This window comes from Rhea americana, unplaced genomic scaffold (assembly GCF_003343005.1).
Source record: "Rhea americana isolate MKP2758 unplaced genomic scaffold, rheAme1 scaffold_19, whole genome shotgun sequence".
In the NCBI taxonomy this organism is placed as follows: Eukaryota; Metazoa; Chordata; class Aves; order Rheiformes; family Rheidae; genus Rhea; species Rhea americana.
Genome location: NW_028186038.1, coordinates 6,496,111 through 6,518,931, shown reverse-complemented (window position 1 = coordinate 6,518,931; position 22,821 = coordinate 6,496,111). Strand labels below are relative to the sequence as shown.

General features: G+C 35.4%; 2 protein-coding genes across 3 annotated transcripts in view; one reads left to right on the top strand and one right to left on the bottom strand.

Moving 5' to 3' along the window:
- Positions 1-22,821, bottom strand: part of CENPP (centromere protein P) — a 153,645-nt gene that overhangs the window by 68,731 nt on the left and 62,093 nt on the right. The window lies entirely within an intron of this gene.
- ASPN (asporin) lies at positions 530-21,145 on the top strand. Its single transcript, XM_085302479.1, has 8 exons — positions 530-805; positions 7,076-7,334; positions 10,426-10,538; positions 13,654-13,867; positions 14,438-14,548; positions 16,883-16,976; positions 18,591-18,729; positions 19,925-21,145. The coding sequence occupies exons 2-8, from the start codon at positions 7,100-7,102 to the stop codon at positions 20,120-20,122; spliced, it is 1,104 nt and encodes a 367-aa protein (XP_085158605.1). The 5' UTR covers positions 530-805; positions 7,076-7,099; the 3' UTR covers positions 20,123-21,145.

Genomic DNA, 22,821 nt, shown 5'->3' with positions numbered 1-22,821 from the left:
GCACATGTCAGCACAAACTTGGCTTGAATTCTGATAGCCTTTATTTTAAGCTCAGAGCTCCAATCTTTATCATAGAACATTGTACATGTTGTCTCTGTTATAAATTTATATGTTTTATTTTTCAAACATAATAAAAATAAGTTAACGATATCGACCAAGAAAAGCTATTCTACATTTTAAATGCTTCCCCTGACCAGATAGTTATCAACTGAAAAAGAGGTTGTGTTTATACATAACTATACAACAAAGTGTTGATTTTACAACTTCATAAAGACTTGGCATTTTGCTGATCACTACAGTCTTTTGCTTTACTCTTGTCACTGGCTATGGCTTTTGATTTTTATCGAAGCCTCACTTTTTAAGCAATAATGGTCACTGAAACCATTAATAAGTGTGATGCCCTATCAGGAACTGACTGAAAGGGACTTCTTCATACTTTCAATGGCCTGATGTCAACTATTACTAAACTACAGGTTTTACAAAGTCTTCCACTAGATGTCTAGAGTTAAGCCAGAAGTTTTGGCTGTGATACAGGCAGTGATGAAAAACATATGAGTAGTAACAAGTCGTCTTAATATCATTCTTCAGTACTAAGATGGGCTAATCTGTAGCAGCAGTTTACTCGTGTATCACCCAGGGTGCCAGGAGGATCAAGAAGTTTTGAAGTGGAATTTTTCTTCATACCTACTTCCCATTTCACAGCACTCAGCCTAACTTCCTTGCATCTCTTTTTTATGAAATAAACTGGACAAAGCCCTCAGGTGGATTATCACAGTGCTTCTGGAAGAACTATCAAACTTGCAAGGTATGTTGCATTTGAATACCTATTCTACTTAAACAGCAATACAGAATTAAGCAATAGGCTGTCCTTCACTATCATGCATATTAACAATGGCAGATAATTTAGAGTTAGAAGTACTAAATTTTAATGGAACACTTTAAAATCTACTTCATAGCTGAAATAATTCTATATTTACCACATGAACTCCAAAGGGAGAAGGGGAAAAAAAAAGCAATAGTGAGCTATTTAACTATTAAAGAACTTGTTAAGAAGCTTCATCTAACAACTGACACAATAAGGTCTTGTTTCTCAGTAAATTCAACCTATGAAAATCTATCCTTCAATCACAATTGCTCTGTATTTATAACTTTGTATCATCTTTCCATAATTAAGTAGTCAAACAGGTTTTTTTWAAAGTAGATACTGGCAGAGTAACTAAAAACGAAACATTAAAGACTGAATTATAGATACGCATTTCTAAATCAGTATAACCTAAAAACGTTCATAGATCATGTTCAGTAACACAAGTCAGTATTTTCTAAGAAAACTAAATAATCTCTAAACATAACTTAATTTACAAATGTGTTATTTATTAGCATAGTATCTACCTTGAATATTATACAGTTTCTCAAAACATAATTATTTCTTCAGTCATCTTACTGAGCAAAAAGCTTCCATCTAGTTTTCTTAAGCAACCTAAATAAATCAGTAGACAAAGAGTTAAACATAAATCCATTTATTTATGGAGTGGGACAATGACTAATAGAACCAGAACTATTTTTAAATGTAGCTTTCAAAACAGCAATGGTCTTGCCTTTCTTTGGACAAAATCTGTGCACACTGTAATGATTTGTGTTGTTAATGAACACAAAGATTTTTCTCTGCCTCTGTAAAGACCACCAGTGTGTCATTTAAACATTTCCTTTTCAGAAACAATGCTGTAGGAAATTTGTCTCCCTACACCAGTAACAGAAGTGACTTTCAAATATAACTCTTAGTCTTCCTAAGGTCTTAACACTCTACCTATTAACTCTTTCAGTATTGTAATTTACAAGACAACAAAAAACACATGTTGCAATATTCTGCTACTGGTATGTAACCACCAGGGAATTCAAACCTTTTTTTAGTGCAGACGTTCCATACCAATGAAATAACTTTTGTCCCTACAAAAGCATTTTTCCCCCTTATAAYTCATGTTTAGAATGTTCATATCATAAACTTATCGAGCACTTATGGGGGGATTTCCCATTTGATTTTTGCTATGTGCAAGTGATCTTAGTCACTTTAACATACTGCAATGTCACCTGCATTAAATTAGTTGTAATTCACAAATATTATACTAAATTAATAACATAAAAAGTTCGTATATTCCACATGCCATTTGGCACTCTGACTTTTGGTAAAGAATACCACATTACTGGGGACAACTAAGTCCTGAACAATAAGCACAGATTTTAAGATTGTTAGAAACATGAGGAAAGAAAGTCATCTGTAGAGCATCTCTATGTGGAAAGTCTATACTCCACATTCAGGCACCTCACTTGGAGGCAGCTAGTGTTCCAGCTGAAAGGTGTTATTCAGAAGCTTTTGTACTTGAGGAAGAGGAGGAYTGCTATGCAAAAAGTGTGATGTAAGAACTATGTGAGCCCTCCCTGACTTCACAACACTCTTTCTCAAACTCATCTTAAATGTTCCGGACTGTAAAAATGAGAATGCACAAGGGTGGACGTTGTCCAAGCAATAATCATCCATCCTGATTATTATTCATTAAAGCAGTCTATCAATTTGCATGTGTCAAAAACAGCTGTCCTGCTCTCTTCTTTCCTCTCATTCTACTTTCCTTCCTCATAGGACTGGCTGTTTCACCCAGTCCTTTGTGCTGGCTCTGATGCTCGGGCTGAGTCAGTTTGTTGTCCCTGAAAGAATGTGAGTTTTTTTCTTGCTCTTGTTGGTTTTACAGTGGTGTAGTGAGTTAAACAACTCAGTAAGGAGTCTGAGCAAATGGCTGGGAGCAGAACCAGCCTCAAGTGGCAGCAGCTATATTGCTGAACTGTATGTTCTGAAACAATTATTTAAATATTTTATAAAATTCTCATGAAAAAATAATTGAAGTATTTCCAGACAGATTATTAGAATTTGGATTTTTGGTTTTATTTTTTTCTTTCAATTCTCTTGCTTTTGAAGTTTAAGCACACAAAAAGTTTGTGCAAGTTCTTTGAGATGAACTGCAGAGACAGAGCATTGCTAGAGACTTATCAACATCTATTCACTGGGAAACTCAAAGTCKCAGTGATTAAAAAATAATAATAATAAACTCCACAGCCTCCTGTGTGGTTCTTTGGCCAATGGAACACTGAAGTCAAACTTGGTTGCTGCCCCTTACTATACAGCTGATTAGAGATAAAGATTTCTTAATGACAAAGTGGGAAGATGAAGCAATGGCTTTTTCTCTTTCCTGAAAATGTAGTACAACACAAGTTTCCACTGCAAAGGGACTTTTTTTCAAGAGATGTAACCCACAAGACTTACAGACTGAATCATATACTATGATGTTACTTTTGCAGAACTGCTTCTACCAAGCTCTTTTTCCAAGAGTTGACATTAGCCTCTAATCCAGTCAAAGCCTCAACTTTCCTACAGTTTGAGATCATGATTTTTTTGAATATTTGAAATGAAAAATGCAATTCATTTGCTACCAGTGCAAATATGGAAATAGATTTTTAACTACTTCCATTACACAGCTTCCTAGTGCCAAACCCAGAGAAGCATTTCAGGAACATATATGAAACATGATCATTTAGGCACTGTGATACTATGCACCCATTGCCCATCACATGCAAAAGTCAGCAGAAACTTAAAAAACTAGACGTTCTGGGATATGAAATATGCTACAAAATTTGATCTTCTACGTGTATACGTCGTACAACATTACTCTGAATAAAGCACAGAACGTTCCATCACTTTAATTCATAAGCTGCCGGGGAAGATGACCAGCCTACCAGCCTACCTCTGAACAAAAGCGCTTGGCCAAGAACAAGGAGAACTCAGAATCCCAAAACGCTTCAAGTTCATCAACTCCTGACTAGCGGTGTGACTAAAGTACTGGACCTTTCAACTACTYTGCTGAAGGTGAAATACAAGATTGATAGGGCCAAAGATTCAGAAKGTCTACAGCCAGACATGATTGCAATTCACTACAAATAAACCACTGTAGTTTTCACATGTTGTTGTCAGAATTGTTTATATTCAAAGACACCTTCAAGCAAAATTTGAAGTAGTCTCTGGGTTGACTTCYGCTCTGCTCTTCCTTATTCTATCCTTCTATTCCAGTGACACTTTCTTTCTCTACAGAAGCTAGACCACTATGCGGCACAGAGATTAACGGCATTTCTATATTACAGATAATCCAAAAGAAAATTGAACATACTGTAGAAGTTACAGTATTTTGTAACTTCAGAAGAGCTTCCTTCTTCTGAAAGAAATACCCCTATTTGGGGAAAAGAGGTCACTTCCTGTTGTTTTTGAAAGGATAAGCYTTATAGAATATTAATAGTACTAGTTTTTATCATTTTACATACCTTGAAATGTCTCCAGTAACATTAGCAGCAATGTAAGGAATAAACAGCACTCTAATACTGTTAAGAATCACATACAAGAAACACCAAAATGATCTTACTTAAAGGAAAAGCAATAAAAACAAAAAACCTAGAACTTTAATTTAAAGTTCTACAAGTCAACAGCTCTATACAATTTAGTGCATTTATTTTCCTGTGATTAAGGATTCATGGCAAAATGCCTATTTCATGAGATCTTTCAGCTATAAACAGACCAACAAGTATTTATTTAAGTGATCAAACAAAAATCGACATCAGTTTAGTATATCCCTAAAAAAGTCTACAATAGTCTAAACAGAAGCATTTTATAAACAGGATATGCATAACAACATTTACAACAGCTCCTCTTGGTTTGTGCACAGTGTACAGTAAGATAAAAAGTGCTTCCTGAATTGGACTTGGGACAGAAACGGTGTAGACTTGAGGGTAGAATTTTTAAGGTTTTTTCCCCCTCTTTTTAAATGAGAGCTGACATGTGAAAAAGCACTTCAGTCACCCTCTGTGACAGCATTTCCAAAGTCTTGCTCAAACAAAAGTCTTAGATGACCAATAAATTCACCAATTTCTATTTGCTAACAATTCATTAGTTCTCACTACAGTGAATTCTCCACATACTGTATGAAAGATTAAAAACATTCAGATATGTCCAGCTAATGAACCATTTCAGGGTTACACAAATTATTCCTTTTATAAAAACTATTCCAAAATCATCTATTAAAGAGCAGCAGCTAGGATTTCCAATAAGTAACAAGTCAGTTTGATCATACATTCCTTAAGTCTTGCCTAGCAGAATTCCTGTGATCCTAAAAGAATGTTCCCCAATTTCTGGTACCTACTTTGTTCATAATATTTCTTACACGTTCTAGAGTAATTTCAGATCTAAATGTCACATACGGAAACACATCTATTATTTATTAACAACATTTAAAGACACTTTTTGTAACCTAGAGGTGACAATGCACTGTTGTTTCCAGGAAACAGCACTAATGATGATCACAAAATCACACTGATAACCATGTTTCCATTCATCATTCATACACAAAGTACAAGAAACTTTTGAAAAGAGAAAGTACAGTCCTCAAATTCCAACCCATATCATTAAGACTTCCAGTAGAAGAATTTAAACTGTATTAGCTTCAGGGTTGGAGCACTTCAGAAATTGAAAGCGGGCAATTGGTCATACTTAATGTCTTATCTGCCTGTAGTGTTCCATGTTCTGTCCATAATGTTCTAGACACTTGTGTTTAGAACCTATATGGATTCAAGAATTACAGGATTTTCGCACAGAGTTGTAAAATATTGTTGAGAAATTTCTTACTTCTATCTTACTTTAAGTCCAGTTTCACAGGAATGTGTGGTCAATCAAGTTGATCGATTCAGACTATAAATAGAGTGTGTAGAAAATATTCAAGCACTTTGAACTACAGATCTTCATTACCCAAGTAACATGATATACTCTCATTCAAAACTGCACAATTTAGACTCCTGACTTTCCTAGTCAGGTGTGACTAAGAGAAATCTGCTAAAATTTGAACTCAGGGAAGCAGAATGAAATCAAATGAATAGCTGCAGTGAGGTAGTTGCTTGTATTTCTCTAAAGACAATTCTACTTTTGAAGTCCTGGATAACGTGTGCATTCTTCTCAGTCACATCAGCCAAAAACCACAGGAGCTACCTGACTTGGATTTATCTGCTTTGGAGATGCCCTAATTGATCCAACATCATTCTGTCTTCCAGACTGAAGGACATTGGACTACAAAGAAAGATACTTTCAGGTTAAAAGTAATCTAGAAAGCTAATAGCTTTTATAGCATTACATTCCAGTATAGCCACTTTGGGCTAGATGTTATCATGTTAGTTATCACAAACAGACCTCAGGACAATAGGACTAGCTTTAAAAAACAAACAAACAAACAAACAAAAAAACACTTATTGAAAAAATATTCACACAAAAGCATTGACCTGCAGCTCATTTCTGGAGTTTTATTCCGTTATTGATTTTCAATGATATGGATGCATAACCTTCAAATCCCCGTTGGAGAAAAAAAGCCCTGGTCAAATACAAGTAAATACAAATGTGCTTCTATTGAAATACAAAGGGGACTTTTTATCAGTAGGAAAATATGAATGCCTGGAATGAGAACACACATGGGAAAAGCTGTTGTTGCAACTGAAAACTCAATCTGTTTTCCAAATTAGAATAAGAAGTGCTTAGCGAGCGTCCTGGTGAATACATTTTATATATTGCTAACTATTTCCCATTTTTCTAAATGCAAGCAATACACATATGCTCATGTATCTCATTAAAAATGTATTTCCATTAAGAATTAATAAAATAAATTAAATTCCAAATACCGGTAAAATGGGCAACAAAGATGACACTCCACTCTATGAAAAGCCTTGATCCTATTGTTCTTTTCTTCAAAGTCTTAAGTAAATGATGATACTTTCTCTTAAACTCAGCTAAAAAAAGCTATTTGATCCAATATCAATRCCAAGTAAATTTCACTTGAAGAGTATTTTTTAATATTCTTCATTCTTAATATTCTGCTTAATTCTTTATATTCAAAATAGACCATGTYCAGGACCACAGAGCGTAGCAATGAGTAAAGTAGTTCAATGCACTTATTTGCTGTTTCATATTCACTAATTCTTGGTTTTACCACTTTTTGTCTTCAAGACTGGTTATCCTGATTAAGAAGACATGGAAGAATATGTGCTCCTTCTTTTCTTGGCTTTGTGCTCTGCGAAACCTCTCATTGGTCCTTCATATTTTACACTAAAGAACATGATGCTCCAAGATATGGAGGAAGAGGATGATGATAATTCTCTATTTCCAACCACAGAACCAATTAYACCACTAATTCCTTTTGATCTTTTCCCAATATGCCCCTTTGGATGCCAGTGCTATGTGAGAGTCGTCCACTGCTCTGATCTGGGTAAGAATTAATTTGTGCATTTGTTTGTCGCTGGATTCTTCTTCACAAAATTTTCCTTTTAAAAGATAAATTGTGCAGTTTCATAAATTASACATACTATGACTATACTATCCATTTTCCAAAGCAGCTTAAATTAGTTCAATCCGGCTGGCAAACATCATCAGCCATTAAGCTGTATCCAGCATTTGGTACAACATAAAAGCTTTCTCAATTTATGCGCACAATTTAAAAAATGAGTAAACTGTTAAAGCCTTCTTGCATTAGGGATGACTTCTATTGACGATAACAAAGATTGGGAGGGTATTTAGAATTCGTAGCAAATAACTGTTTGAACAGCATAAATACTTTATGCTGTTCCCTTTACTTCCATGAAGTTAGGTCCAAACAAATGACAACCGCAATTTGCTGCATCTCCGGTCTGCATGAGCCGAGCTATTATTTCCCTCTCTCAAAAAGGACTATGACTAAAGAAGTACTTCATTCACAACTACAAAGCAGCAAATCAAATGACAAGAAAGGATAACAAAGAAAAAAAGAGGCCATAAATAAACTACAACAAGGTTATAATGCAAGAGCACAGAAGGGAAACACACTCTTTGCTCAGCTTAATTTCTATTACAACTGAACATGGCTCCCATAACATTTTAAGCAAAAGCAAATCTGCTATTAATATGTATCAGTCATAAATAAATATTAGTCCCTAATGGTCAAAATATCTAAAATATTACTATAGCTCCAATTTGAACAAGCACTCGTTAGTTTTTCTGTAATTCAAGGTACTCAGTGGATAATTCTCCTGTCGCTAGCACAGATTTAGCATGTATATACGTATACACTCTATTTCAGCACCTATGATATTTGTTCTCAAGTTTCCTAAACTTAATCCCAGGCACCTCTTCCCAGATCTTAGAAACACTGAGTCAGTATGTAAAAGACCATTTATGACTTTTACGGCTCAGCAGTCCAGCTTTTGTCTTACACTAACCAAGATGCTTTCATCCACTCTTGTGTCTGCAGCTGAACTCTCTTGCTTCCTCTCTTTTGTTATTCTTTGTTCTCGGATAGGAGGATGTTGATGGCACTGGACTCCTGCTTCTTTAGCTCATCCTCCCCATTTGAACAGCACTGTGTTAAGTTGTTCTTTCCTCTGTTAGTTCATTTACCTGCCACTCAGCTCCTCAAATAGACCTCCTTAAGACTTTCTTAGTCCAACTCCTGACTCTTCTCCTCATCTTCATCCATCCCTCTTCTACAGTAACATCTTACTCCATATTGTTACCTACTTCCTTCAATTCCCCTCCTCACTTTCAATTCTCCCCCACAAAAACAAACATTCACTTAATTCACAGCTTTSACACATGAACAAGTCACTGAACAACAAGCAGCTGCTCTGTTACCTGCTAGGTAACAGCTGCCCGTGCGTTTCTTATGCTACAAAATACTGTGCTATATACGCTGGTTCTCTAGAACTGACGCAAACAAAATACTTGTTATTTCTGCTTAAGAATTCTAACATACTAGTGACACAAAAATTAACACATATTAAAAATACAATATGATTTCATGGATTGTATTTGAAATAGAAGATAGGATAGGAAGCCTTAAGAATTATCAATACTAAAATAATTTGCACGAAGAAGTATGTATAGCATATATTTTTTCAAAAACAAAACCCGTAAGTCTTTCATCAGAGTAAAGAGGAAACTAAAACATTTGCTGTCTGCTAGGCTAAGAAAAATGTGGCTAATAGCTTTCTATTAGGACACTTCCTGCAGATAGGCAAATTTCAAAGCTACTGTTTGTTTTAAATGCTATCAAAAATGACAAAAAATTAACACGTCAATTAGTAATTGAAAATTATTTTTAGAAGTAAATTTCTACTTTTAAAAAAGTTTTATAACTAGGAAATAAAAACTTCTTTTGCAGGCAATCAGCTCTGTTTTTCTTTTTAATCTGGTTTACAGTTTACAAACTGGTTTACCTAAATCCAYACCTGGAAAAATACTATGAATGAAATCTATCTTTAAATAACTATAACCTGTTAACTATGAAATAACTGTTAATAAAGCAGAACCACCATTTGATATATACTTAGATCAGCACTTCCACAAAAGCAAGTTACTATGCCCCATTAGTCTCTTCTGCTGATTCAGAACCTTGGCCTCTATGAACTGAAGTGTTTCAGCGACTAAAGCAGGGAACTGGACTGGAGAGCTTACACAAATGAAAACCAAGTTCTGGCAGCTGCAAGATCATATTTTGGCCATTTTTATTGAGAACACGTTTCTCAGCAGAGCACACTTCTCTCACATTTCTCTGTATAGCTATATAAGCAACTACGCCAGCACGACAGGGTAGCGCAGCRGTAGAAAGGAGCGTGCAAACACCGAGCAGAAATCAAAGTCACCAGAGCTGCACTGTTCCTAAATACCGAACCACAACCTCCTTCTCCAAGGACTGCTTCCTCTGGGGGCTGAACCAGTACCTGTCCATCAAACTATGCTCTGAGGCTGCTTATTTTGGACAAACTCTTTTCAGTAGTGCCATGTGACAAGACAAGAAGCAATGGGCAGAAACTGAAGCAGAAACTGCCTGAACGTGAGGGGGAATTTCTTCCCTGTGAGAGTGACGGAGCACTGGASCAGGTTGCCCAGAGAGGTTGTGGAGTCTCCTTCTCTGGAGATCTTCAAGGCCCACCTGGATGCAACCCTGTCTAACATGCTCTAGGTGACCCTGCTTGAGTATGGGAGTTGGACTAGATGATCTCCAGAGGTCCCTGCCAACCTTACTGATGATTCTATGATTTTGCAGACGCAAGGAGGGTGTAATGGGCATGCCAGTCACGCTTTTCATGGTCTGCAGCAGTAGCAGCAGTCTTCCTGAAATTATCCTCACGTTTTTGTCATACATTCTGACTTAATTAGATCCTTCCACTGTCAAAAGTATTCTCTTTAGACATCTGTTTTCTGGCTGTTTGCATTTTCTTCCCCATCACAGACATCAATAATCTCATTGTGTTTTTCTGTTTAGCAGCTAATTTCTCTGGAAACAAATATGTAAAGTTTCTCTTTTATCTCACGCACTTAAACAGGTTTGACATCAATACCCCGTAACATTCCACCAGATACTCGCATGATTGACCTTCAAAACAACAAAATTAGGGAAGTGAAGGAAAATGATCTCCAAGGACTCACATCACTTTATGTAAGCTTATTATTTTCTGACTTCTAAATCTTATTTAGCAATCTGAAATATTTCAATACTTTTAAAATATAAATGGTATTTTTACTTTCCAAGATTATGTATACACTTGTATATTTGGCTGCTCATGTATGATGTACAGCAAGTTTCTCTGAGCTGTATGAACTGATACTTTCTACAACATCCAGAATATGTACCACATATGTCATTTCAGAAGGTTCCCCAAGATCTATTCAATCTTAAGCATGCAGAAAAGTACCTCTTATATTTTAAAGGCTGCAAGGCAAGTCCTCCTTGCTTGCCCGCTTGGATCCCAGATGTACCAAATTGTAATAGTTCGCAGAACCTAATCTCATAGGAGAACTAGATACATCTTCTGAGAGGTATTTTCAGAAGTACCCAGCATATAACTAACASATGCTAGTTATAAGCTACTGAAAGTAAAGATAGAAATCCAGTTGACCTGAACAGAAAATAGACCAATACTGAATTCCTGAAGATGTCATGTGCTTTACTACTATTTTTAACATGCTCAGATGTACATGTAGAAACAGACTTTAAAATAATTACCACTTGCAACCGATAAAGGTAGATAGTAACAGTTCATAATATACCCTTCTTATAATGAAGGGAAATGAAATAATCTCAGATGTTTGGAGAGGCAGATTAAGTCAATCTGCTTCCGAAAGCACAGTTCCACAAGATGGCACTCGAGATCCAATACTGACAAAGACTGAATTGCTTGTAAAAATGACAAATCCATCCCACAAGTTATAACAAATTAGAGACATCCTACTCCACACTAAAAAGACAGGAGAGATTCATTAAACCAGTGTAAAATAAATCTTTTTTTAAACCATACTTGGCTTGTAAGAAATTTTCCAGATGCAGAAGTGTTTATGAATGCGCTTTTAAATTATTATAGGTTAATCTAGAATAGAAAAAATAGGAACCATACAATTCCTTTGTTTGCAACAGCATGTTTGCAATTCCAGCTGAACGCCTCTTGTCTGGGCTCTGGAATGGATGGAATACATCAGCAATCACCACATTATATATGAGAGTCACCTTTTAATTATGTGACAACTGAAAACTCCGAGCTGTTTTGATTTTCTCATCAGTTAATTTGTGATCATGTAGCAAAACCTAACAGAATATTTATTGAAAGCAAAGTTTACTTTGAACAGTTTAGCTAAGCAGTAGTTTCCTTAGCAAAGTCACAGATGGCAATTTGTATTAGGAAGAAGAATTTCCTGTTTATTTCCATAAACCATCCCCTTTTTGGCTGGGAAAAAGATTAATTCTGTTTTGCTCTGCTTCTTCCACAATCCCTATGAGCAAATGATTTACCTCTAGCAACAGCTCAGAGAAGTGAAAGAGGAACAAAAATGAATAATCAAGATATGGAAATAGAGAGATGTGATATGAAGATGTGATATGACATGCCAAATAATTTCAATTAATTCATGACTTGCTGTCTTTACTTATTTAAGTTATCTGAAACCACACTATCGGTTTTATATAGAAGTACATAGTAACCAAGAACAAGAAAATGTCCAAAAACACTGATTAGTCAAGAAAGATGCTTAAATTCACAAGAATTGAAAATTTTGGCACATAAGATAAAAACTGATGTGTGTATGCCACTGGTTTACAGACATTAACTTTTAAGAAATTCAGATTAAAAACTAGCTTTTGTTTTGCAGCATAATCATGCTGAAATAAAAGTTGAAATTTTGAGTTTTGGGCATTTGCTTGCATTAAAGAATAAAACAAAACAAAAAAGAATACAATCCTCATACAACTCCACAAAACATGTGAGGACAAACATCTTATTTTATCAGTTCATTGGCACCTGCTCTGATAGTACTTTTTCTTCTCCTTCCAGTTGATACTGCACATTCTTTGGGATTTTTCATGATTAAGTGAAATGCAAAAAATGTGTACAAAGTTTTATTCTAATAAAAAAAAGAGTGTATTGATACATTTAGATGTTAGTGAATAAGCTCCTGTATCAAAATTTGGCAAAGTAGAAAAATATAAAATATTATTTTAATAAATTAATTACTTMATATGTACCAAAATCCTCACTTAGAATGCATAATCACAAAAGTAGTGCACTGGGTCCCATCCTGTTCAACTTTTTCATCAATGACCTGGATGAGGGGACAGAGTGCCTCCTCAGCAAGTTTGCTGATGACACCAAGCTGGGAGGAGGGGCTGACACACCTGAGGGCTGTGCTGCCATCCAGAGAGACCTGCACAGGCTGGAGAGCTGGGCAGAGAGGAACCTCCTGAGGTTCAACAAGGGCAAGGGCAGAGTCCTGCACCTAGGGAAAAATAACCCTGGGCACCAGTACAAGCTGGGAGCTGAACAGCTGGAGAGCAGCTCTGCAGAGAAGGACCTGGGAGTGCTGGTGCATGACAAGTTGACCATGAACCAGCAATGTGTCCTTGTGGCCAGGAAGGCCAGTGGTCTCCTGCGGTGCCTTGGGAAGACTGTTGCCAGGAGGTCGAGGGAGGTGATCCTGCCCCTCTACCCAGCCCTGGGGAGGCCTCATCTCGAGTCCTGTGTCCACTCCTGGGCTCCCCAGCACAAGAGAGACATGGAGCTACTGGAGAGAGTCCAGCGTGGGGCTACGAGGATGATCAGAGGGCTGGAGCACCTGCCCTSTGAGGAACGGCTGCGAGAGCTGGGCCTCTTCAGCCTGGGGAAGAGAAGACTGAGGGGGGATCTTATCAAAGTGTACAAGTACCCGAAGGGAGGGTGTCAGGGGGGACGGGGACAAACTCTTTTCAGTAGTGCCATGTGACAGGACTAGAGGCAACATGCACAAACTGAAGCACAGGAAGTTCCACCTGAATGTGAGGGGAATTTCTTCCCTGTGAGAGTGACGGAGCACTGGAGCAGGTTGCCCAGAGAGGTTGTGGAGTCTCCTTCTCTGGAGATCTTCAAGGCCCACCTGGATGCAACCCTGTCTAACATGCTCTAGGTGACCCTGCTTGAGTATGGGAGTTGGACTAGATGATCTCCAGAGGTCCCTTCCAACCTCAACCATTCTGTGAAAATTCTCATATAAATATACATTCTTTGCATTACTTTTTCCATTTCCCATAGGCACTGGCTTTGAACAACAATAAAATATCCAAGATCCATCCAAAAGCCTTTCAACCAACAAAGACGTTACGACGACTGTATTTGTCTCATAATCAGCTAACTGAGATCCCAATAAATCTACCAAAATCTTTAGCAGAACTCAGAATTCATGCTAATAAAGTGAAGAAAATCCACAAAGAAGCTTTTAAAGGAATGAAGTCTTTACATGTTTTGGGTAAGTCCAATTAAATAGAAATGTGCATTGAAAATTTGGCATACTTCACGTATTTTTCATTCAAACATTTCCCCAGCGTGGCATTTCCTGTTAAGGAKATATCCATACTATGGAAAATCTCTTTCATAATTCTATGAGAAGCTGCAAAATAGGTCAGGTATCTGATAACCCTGCAAGCCAAGTTCTACAGTCTTTATTCTCTGAAAGCTGTTACTTCCATCCCCAAGAAAGATGATCAAAGCAAATTAATAGCAGTCCCTACAAATAAAATTCCAGATGCAACTCTCATTTCTACTGAGGTGATTGCATGCACGTTGTCTGGTCAGCTTTTCCAGAWAAAGCTGGATAGGGTTAAGATATGTTACATACAGTAAGAAATACCTAGAGATTACACAACTTCAAAATAATCATCTTGGAATATAACCAGTAAGGTTAAATAAACATTAATTAATTCTTAAGATACTGGAAGCCATCATTATGAATAAAATAAAACAAGTTATTTATAACCAAGTATAACATATACAAAATTCCTGCTCCATAAGTACTTTTTTTTTTTTTTTTCTTGAACAGAAATGAGCGCAAATCCTCTAAACAATGAAGGAATAGAGCCAGGAGCTTTTGAAGGAGTAAATATCTATCATATAAGAATTGCAGAAGCTAAATTAACTTCAGTTCCTAAAGGTATGTATTGTATTGTATTTTCTATCTTATCTATACCAGGATTAAAATTTTTAACATATATTTATTAAAATTTTCGTAAGTACTCTTTTCTAAACTTATCTTCCTGTTCATTCCCTCCAAAGCATCCCTTAACTCATTTTGTCTACCTCATTTTTTTTTTGCCATTAGTATCCAATTTTAAAACCCAAAGGCGTGCATGTGCACACACACATCTGCACCATGTCTCCCCACCTCRCCCTCTGCCTTCATATAGGACAACTGACTTGTTGAGTTGGAGTTACTAACGAGCCTTACAAATGATCGACCTCCACTCAAGAAATAACAACAACAACAAAATACCATGAAGGAGCTCAGTACAACAGACTGCTTGCATTCTTCTGTAAGCCAACATATTATTGAACCCAGTCTCCCAATTTGCAACATCCTAACCGCTCAAAACAACTAGCTAATAAAAAAGGGGGAGAAAAAAGCACAGTACTATATACTATACCATTTTTTAAACTTAAAGGAAGAATACATGTTAGACTAAGATTTTTATTAATGACTCATTCAGATAAATTTAATCCCTTCTTCTAGGAAGATGAGCTACACAAAAGAATCTCTGTGGAAGAACAGAAAAAAAAAGAAAAAAGAAAGAAAGAAACATCCATACACCCCAAAACCAAAAAACCCACCTAATTTTGYTAATGGTACTTACCAATGCAAAATGACATTCCTCTAGTATTATCTAGTATTATCGTAATACCAGCTCCTGTGACTATCTACRACACACACAAACATGTAAAATTGTTCAGATTTAGTCTTTTTTATGAAGAATTATCCTAGCAGGAAATAAGGCATGAGTTCCAGTATGTGGGGACAAATACTAGGCAACATAAAAACTGAATTCATGGTGAACATATTGTACACAAATAGAGACTAGGTCGAAAAGGCCCCTTCTGGGTATTATAWTACCATAAAAAGAATTTTAAAAATTACAAAATTCACTTTAAATCTAAAATGTACAGATGGATAGTCTGCTCTCTTAATACTGTAACTCACACACAAGCAACACCCTGAGGAACTGTAAACTGTAAAAAAAATCCATGATGTCAGCTGGCATAAAGCAATTCCAAAGGATTCCAAAAGCTATCCTGCCCAAACACGTGTTAAAAGCTGGAACRGCACAACCGTTACATCCTTTGGAAGGAAATAAGTATCTACAGGCATCTGCCACAGGTTCCACAGAAGTATGATTTTGTCTATCTACTGTTGAAGAACTGCACATAATACCCAGTTAACCAAAAGTGCATGAAAGCCATTATAAAGACTGTTAGCAAATGTATGCAGAATTTTGGACTTCTGAAATCCATTTTGACTCCTATTTTCTAAAATCACCATAAGCATTTTCGCATCATTTTCTTCCAACTGTCAATGGTTAGCTTTAGAAAGCTACATATAAAAATTGACACTTGCCTGTCATCCTGTTTTATCTGATTTCTGTTGAGAAATTCTCTGTAGAAGATTGGAAAATGCAATATATTAAACTGTGGAAAGGTCAAGGCTTAATATTATTCCTCCTTGGCCTTTCTTTTTTTAAACCTTACTAGTCAAACTGCCAAATCTCAGAAACACCACAGGAATTGCTGCTTGCCCTTCAACATTCACCTAATGGGAGCTTGGTTTTTATGTTAGATAACTCCTCTTACACCTTAAAAAAATTTGACACCTTGCCAACCATGACTATCCACATACTAAAACTCTTGAGAAATCGTAGTTTCCTCTCAGCCTTGAATCTTTCCAACAAGAACAATCAGTGATCAAACTAACAGGAAAATTTTTACCATCTCTGAACCTGATTCTATCRTTTTTGCATTAGGCATCGTAATTTACACTGAATTTCAGGAAAAAAATTACAGATGATTACAGAAGAACAGCTGGTACAAAACAACTAGAACATTTAAAGAAAAAAATAGTTTAGCCATAAAACAATAATATAAGAAAACAACTTTTATGAAATCAGGTAAAAAATTAAGATGAGCAAAAATAAAGATTTCTTTCTACAGCAGATAAAGGACACTTAGCATTAACTTACRTTTCTGATTATATAGGAAACCACCACGGTACATAATGCAGTTGGAAAAGAAAAGTTATTACTTTAAATCAAATGATGTTGCCAAGAATTAAAGAAAATAACATGCTTGTACGCAATACCCATTTATTTGTTGCAGACAATCCCCCAAKATTTTTTACCCAATCCCAAACACAAAGGAAAGATTTTGTTGGGAATATTCCAATAAAAATATTTTTTAAAGTTGGTTTAATTTTACTCATTGTGTATTTGTTTTACATCAGAACTACCCTCCAGCCTACTAGAACTTCATTTAGATGACAATAAGATCACCACAATCGAACTTGAGGATTTTAACCGGTATAAAGATCTTCAAAGGTAACAATTACTATGCAGAATGTTTCCTATGAGACTAGTTACTTGAAAAAGGTCAGGAGAAAAAGAAAGTAGGAAGTTTTTAGAAGGAACCACTGTAAATAAAAAGAACAAACTTCTAAAAAATACCAAGTRTACAACATTAGCTTTGTTATTACATGTCTTACCTACAACTTCAATAGAAGCATATTTAAAAAACAGCATCTGATTACAAAATGTAATCATCAAATTATTACCTCATGGTGTCCTAGTGATGTGCAATGTATCTTTTTTTTTTTTTTAATATAATATCACATAACGCGCTAGCTGTAATACACCACTAACAAGCACAGCGTGCACTTCACAAGCTCAGAATATATGAGCCTTAAAATACATTTGTGATCCCATTATTATCCAACAGTATTTAATATTTTTTCCAGCCTGTTACCTGTCTGACCCAGGCATTTTAACTTGGTCACTCATCTCACAAATCCCCCACAAGATTTGGTATACAGCAACAACAACTGATTTTCGTTTTAGGAACAGAACATCTTTCTTGCAACTACATTTGTAAGATTTAACATAATAGCTCATAATAGCTCTTTATTCCAGAGAAGGGACAAAGGTATTGAAAGGAAACAATCCACATTTACCCAGAAGGAAAATATAAAAAGGAAGTGAGAAAAGGAAATTTGAGGCTTATGCACACAAATGCCTGAAAAACATGGTAGATTACAGGAGACGATAGAGTGTGCTGCTAAAAATTGGCTTAAGAAAAACAAAGTAGCTGGTAAAGGAAGCAGCGTGATAGCTGTTTCCAAATGTAAYGGGGTTTAAGAAAAAGAAAGTGCATGGTACTGAAGAATGGATCACAGATGTAGGATATAAGAAGGAAGTTCTTTAAGGCTTAGTTAGTACTTCAATAAAAATGGCTGAGCAGTACTGAATTTTGGATTTTGTAGTAGAAACCTGAAATGTTTAACTACAAACTTCAGTTTCTGAAGAAATTAAAGAGAAAGGAAGAAAGAAGAAATTGCAGGATGAGTGGAAATGGCAACTCCAAACTGCYTTGAGCCTCCACCTTCTAAATCATGTTCCTAGCAGCACTGGTTGAAATCTTACAGCAAAAAAATCTAGTTAAGGGCTAATTAAAGAAAATATGGAAGTAGGAAAGAAGGTGGACCTACTTATTTTTAAGATACAATGCTTTTGATGAAGGTTGCTTTATAACTGCTTCTCTACAAAACTTGCTTTTTTGGCTATTTATTAAAACAAAATCTTTTATTATTGTATTGATACATTTTGTAGCTACACTACTTGTTAAAAGGGTATGATATAATTCACAACTATATTTGTTTAATCCTTGCCACAAAAAGAAGAAAAACTACATGCAAAACTGGATAACTGCTCAAAAACTAGCTAGCTACCATTCTTTAAGTAGACTTGAAATTAAGAAGAACTATTTATTAGGTCAACGGTGATTTCCTTACTATCAAAGGTAAGATTTCATCATTCTTCCCCGATTCCTCTTTTTTCTCACGTGCACTCCATGTGTAATTAATCTTTAAAAAAGGATGCTTGAATGCTGTTGTAAATCTCCATTCATCTTTAATGAAATATTTCTTGAATCATTTCTAGGCTAGGCCTTGGAAACAATAAAATCAAGGATGTGGAAAAYGGAAGTTTTGCCAATATACCACGTGTACGCGAGATCCATCTTGAAAAAAATAAGCTGAAGAAAGTTCCTCCTGGACTACCCGACTTGAAATATCTGCAGGTCACATACTAAACTTAATAGATGCTTTGGCATGTTAAGTTATTTGTTTTAACAGCATCATATTGACTGGGACATAATTAAAAAGCATAATTAACTGTCACTTAGATATTTTGGCATGAAACACATAATAGTAAAATTTGCAATCATATATTTACTTAATAAGCAAGTTCATACAGCAGGACCACTTCCTAGAAAAAAAAGGAAAACATTATCCTACAGCAAGAAAATTTGYTTCAACAAGCTTATTATAGATGCTTTTAAATCTAAACAAGCTGGAGCTGAAAATTTTCCTTTCAAATGCTGAAAAGTCTAAATCCAAATAAAATATTTTATGAGGWTGAATTGAAGTGTCTAAGACCTTAAAATTTGTACTTAGCAATCTGACAGAACTAGAACAATTCTGCAATGAAATGCYTTCCAATCACTTCTATACCCTGAATTCTGAAACAGCAATTAGACCCCAAATATGTTCTATAAGATGCCATATGTGCTGGGMTGTAGAACAGGAGGAAGCTTGAGCAAATGTGAAAAAATGCAAAGATTATAGAGCACATGATAGGTTGAAGTAGTCAACTACTTGGTTGAAGTTTTCACCTCTGAATTTCACTTCTTTACACTTGCTATTTCAATTCCATCCAGAGGAGCATCTTTTGATAAATATATGCATGTGTGTGCATATAAAAAATAGCAACTTAAAAGGTAATGCAAGTTTAGTTACTCCTAACAAAAGAATCCTTTTGTCGCTGTACATTATCTTAATTCACAGAATTCCAAACTCTAACATTACAAGGAATTTTTTTGCTAATTTAAGCTACATCACCATTAAACTCATCCATTCATATAATCATCCCACAAGTCTCTCCTAATAYCAACTTTGCTACAGACTACTTTCTATTACTRTTATTAAACCACTGAAAATATACATACTGGATTATAAGAGAATATTCCAAAACGACAGTCAAATCATTCTAAGAACACATTAATAACAGAACATTAAACTTTGTATGGGAGCAGAGAGAATGTGACAGGAGGTAGACATTTTTTAARTATCTAGCATAAARTTTTAMTTCCTGATATTATTTAGAGTCTGTATCAATTGTCATAGAAATMCTCAGTTATCTATATGTCAATGATTGCATATATTTTTCCAATTTACATACTAAATATTGTATTTTACCATTTCTTATTGCTGCAGGTAGTCTTCCTCCATTCTAATCATATTGCAAAACTGGGAGTGAATGATTTCTGTCCAACAGGCGGAAGAAAGAAGAAAGCGTTATACAGTGGCATAAGCCTCTTCAACAATCCTGTAAAGTACTGGGAGGTTCAGCCTTTGACTTTCCGTTGCATTTTAGCCAGAAACAGTGTGCAGCTTACAAATTTCCTTAAGTAATACAGAAGGTGGGCATCTCAAAAACAATCTGTCCAAATCAGTTTTACAATACTTGAAATCTGCTGAGAAATGGCAATTTTACRTTATTTAACCAGTTTACAGAGTACTTACTGTTTCAGAGATAACAAGTTAGAAACAATGTATTAGTAGGATCCATTGAGTTATCTGACAATGTTCAACCTATATTTGAATAATTTAAGCATAAACCTTTATATCTCATGGAAAGACTCCTGCAAGTAGAACTGGAAACTGTATTTGATGTTTCCTATTATAGATAYTGAATTCTTTATTTAAATCACAAAGTTTTGACATTTTTTCTTAAAAGTAAATTCTAAAAATCAAGTAACTTTTYCCATCATAATGTCTTTTTCTCTATTTTTTTTAATTGCAAACAATTTATCAGATTTCAAGGACAATTTCTCATGCCATTTTTRATAATCAGTAAACAGGCAAAGATGCAAAAAAAGGTACTGTATTTTGAGTTCTTCTTTCACTAAACTAGAATATATTTTTATAATCTAGTTAGTGAGATAAAGGTTGGCTTCACATTAGGTAATACATAAAAAAAAAAATAAAGTTTTTGATATTTATTATTAAAACTTTAAATAGGGAATGTCCTTCAATGTTTTGCTATCAATGTAATTTGATGCAGTCTGAATATTACAAAGTGACATTCAAGATTTAACATATGCTTGGAGCTTAATAGAAGTGGTAATTAAACTCTTTTTAGGCCAGCACAAACATTTTCTTGTATCTATTACAATTGTAATCATGTTCTTCATTTAATTTTTATTTCCTCTTTTATATTTTTGATGTCACACGGGTGAGGAATCCCTCATTAATGTTAGTACCTACCCTAAAATTGCTGAACCCAAGCAGCAGATAGGTGGAGCTCAACTCCCCTGACTTAYGTAGGTTAGCACATAGAAATCTCATTACTGACAGTACTGTATAAAATGGATATTTTAGATATCTATTTAGTGTATATTTTCATTGGAATTCAAAATAAATGGATTTAAAGAATAGGTGTGCATTTTTTTAAATAAAAAATAATGAATTGAGACTAAGTTATCTTTCTCCTACAACACACAATAGGTCAAAACATTTAGAAATGATATCCAAACATCTTTCATACTCTCTCTAAWTTTTTTCCCTATCCTTCATTTTTCCAAATCCACACATTGCAGATTATAAATCATAAATCTACCAATTSATTGATTTATTTGAAGCAGCTACAKGAAGTGACAAAGAGAAGCAGTACATAGAAATCAAGCAATCCCCAACCTCTCAACTTTCCCCACCTCCCTAAGTACACTTATAGCACACTAAGTGAGCATCAAATCTAAAATATGTCTAAAACAAGTTTTCATATGCTTGGCCTCTTTATACTCTTTATATGTTTTATACTCTTTGTATTTTATTTATGCTCTTTATATATATTTYGCTAGCACTGCTATGCTGTTTAAAGATCATACATGTTCACATCCCTGACTGTCATAGCTATGATTATAAAAGTCTGTAGGATCAGATCACTTAACTACTTAAATCTTCTACAAGCTCTTCACTCACCACACTTAAAATCTAAAGGGATAGTTTTTGCAAACAAATTCTGAAGGACACTTCAAAGTAAACCAAAGCAAAACAAGAAACCCTGCAGAAGACCAATCTACACCTAGCTTCTGAAAGTGTTTCTGAGGAGGGGATTTTCTAGGAAGTAACATGTGAAAAGCAGTGACTGGAACTGAAAACAGTAGTTAGTGAGTATATTTTTCATCAGCTGGGCTGGTTTATATCATGGATCTCTGTAGCCACAGCTATGTCATGATGTGTGTGAAGAACTACGATCTCTAAACAAGAGACCTATGTCAGAAGACAAACCTGATGTAGACAGGGTAACAAAGGCAATAATTCACTTCAGTAGTTTTTTTTCACTAAGGAATTTGTTACTACACTTGTAGGAAACAGAATCATTGATATAACAGAGTATATAGAGGACACACACACTACTTTTTGCTGAAGCTCCACATGCCCTGAGAAGACACAATCTTAGTCCCGCCATCCTTTGCAATTTACTCTAAATAAACCCCAACAGTAACCAGCCAGACAAGCTTGTTATGGCCAAATCTTTGAGCTACCTGTAAGAGATTTCTGTGGAGTAGGAAAGAATGTTGAAGAGAGCAAGGGCTAAGTAACTGAGAACAAAACAGCTTAGTAACATAACATATCAAACATTTGCCATTTATCCTCTAGTAAATCACTAGTTATCACCACTCTTTAAATTCATACTCAAATAGAAGCACACACTAGTTTCATGATAACAGCCCAAGTCCACATGCATATCCTCTGAGAAGTAACTACTTTCTAAGGACAGGCTACCCTACCTAATGCTGCCATGAATAGCTCATGATTCCTTACCAGAGAGGCAAAGCATTATCAATGACAACTAACAACTGAAGAAGAAAAGCRCAGATTTGAAATAAATGGCCATTCTTATCATAGCTTTAATGTTYCACAAGAGTTTCAGTGCCTATAATGCTTATTATCACCAAGGTGGAGGAAAGACAGATAAACAATGAGGCAGAAAATTTGTAGAGAACCAGATGCTACAAGAGCAAAAGAGGGGACTTGCAGTAGAGATAAGTGGTGAAGTAGTGACGTAAGAGCAGAAAGAAGTTCAACCCTGAAGGTGGTGAAGTATG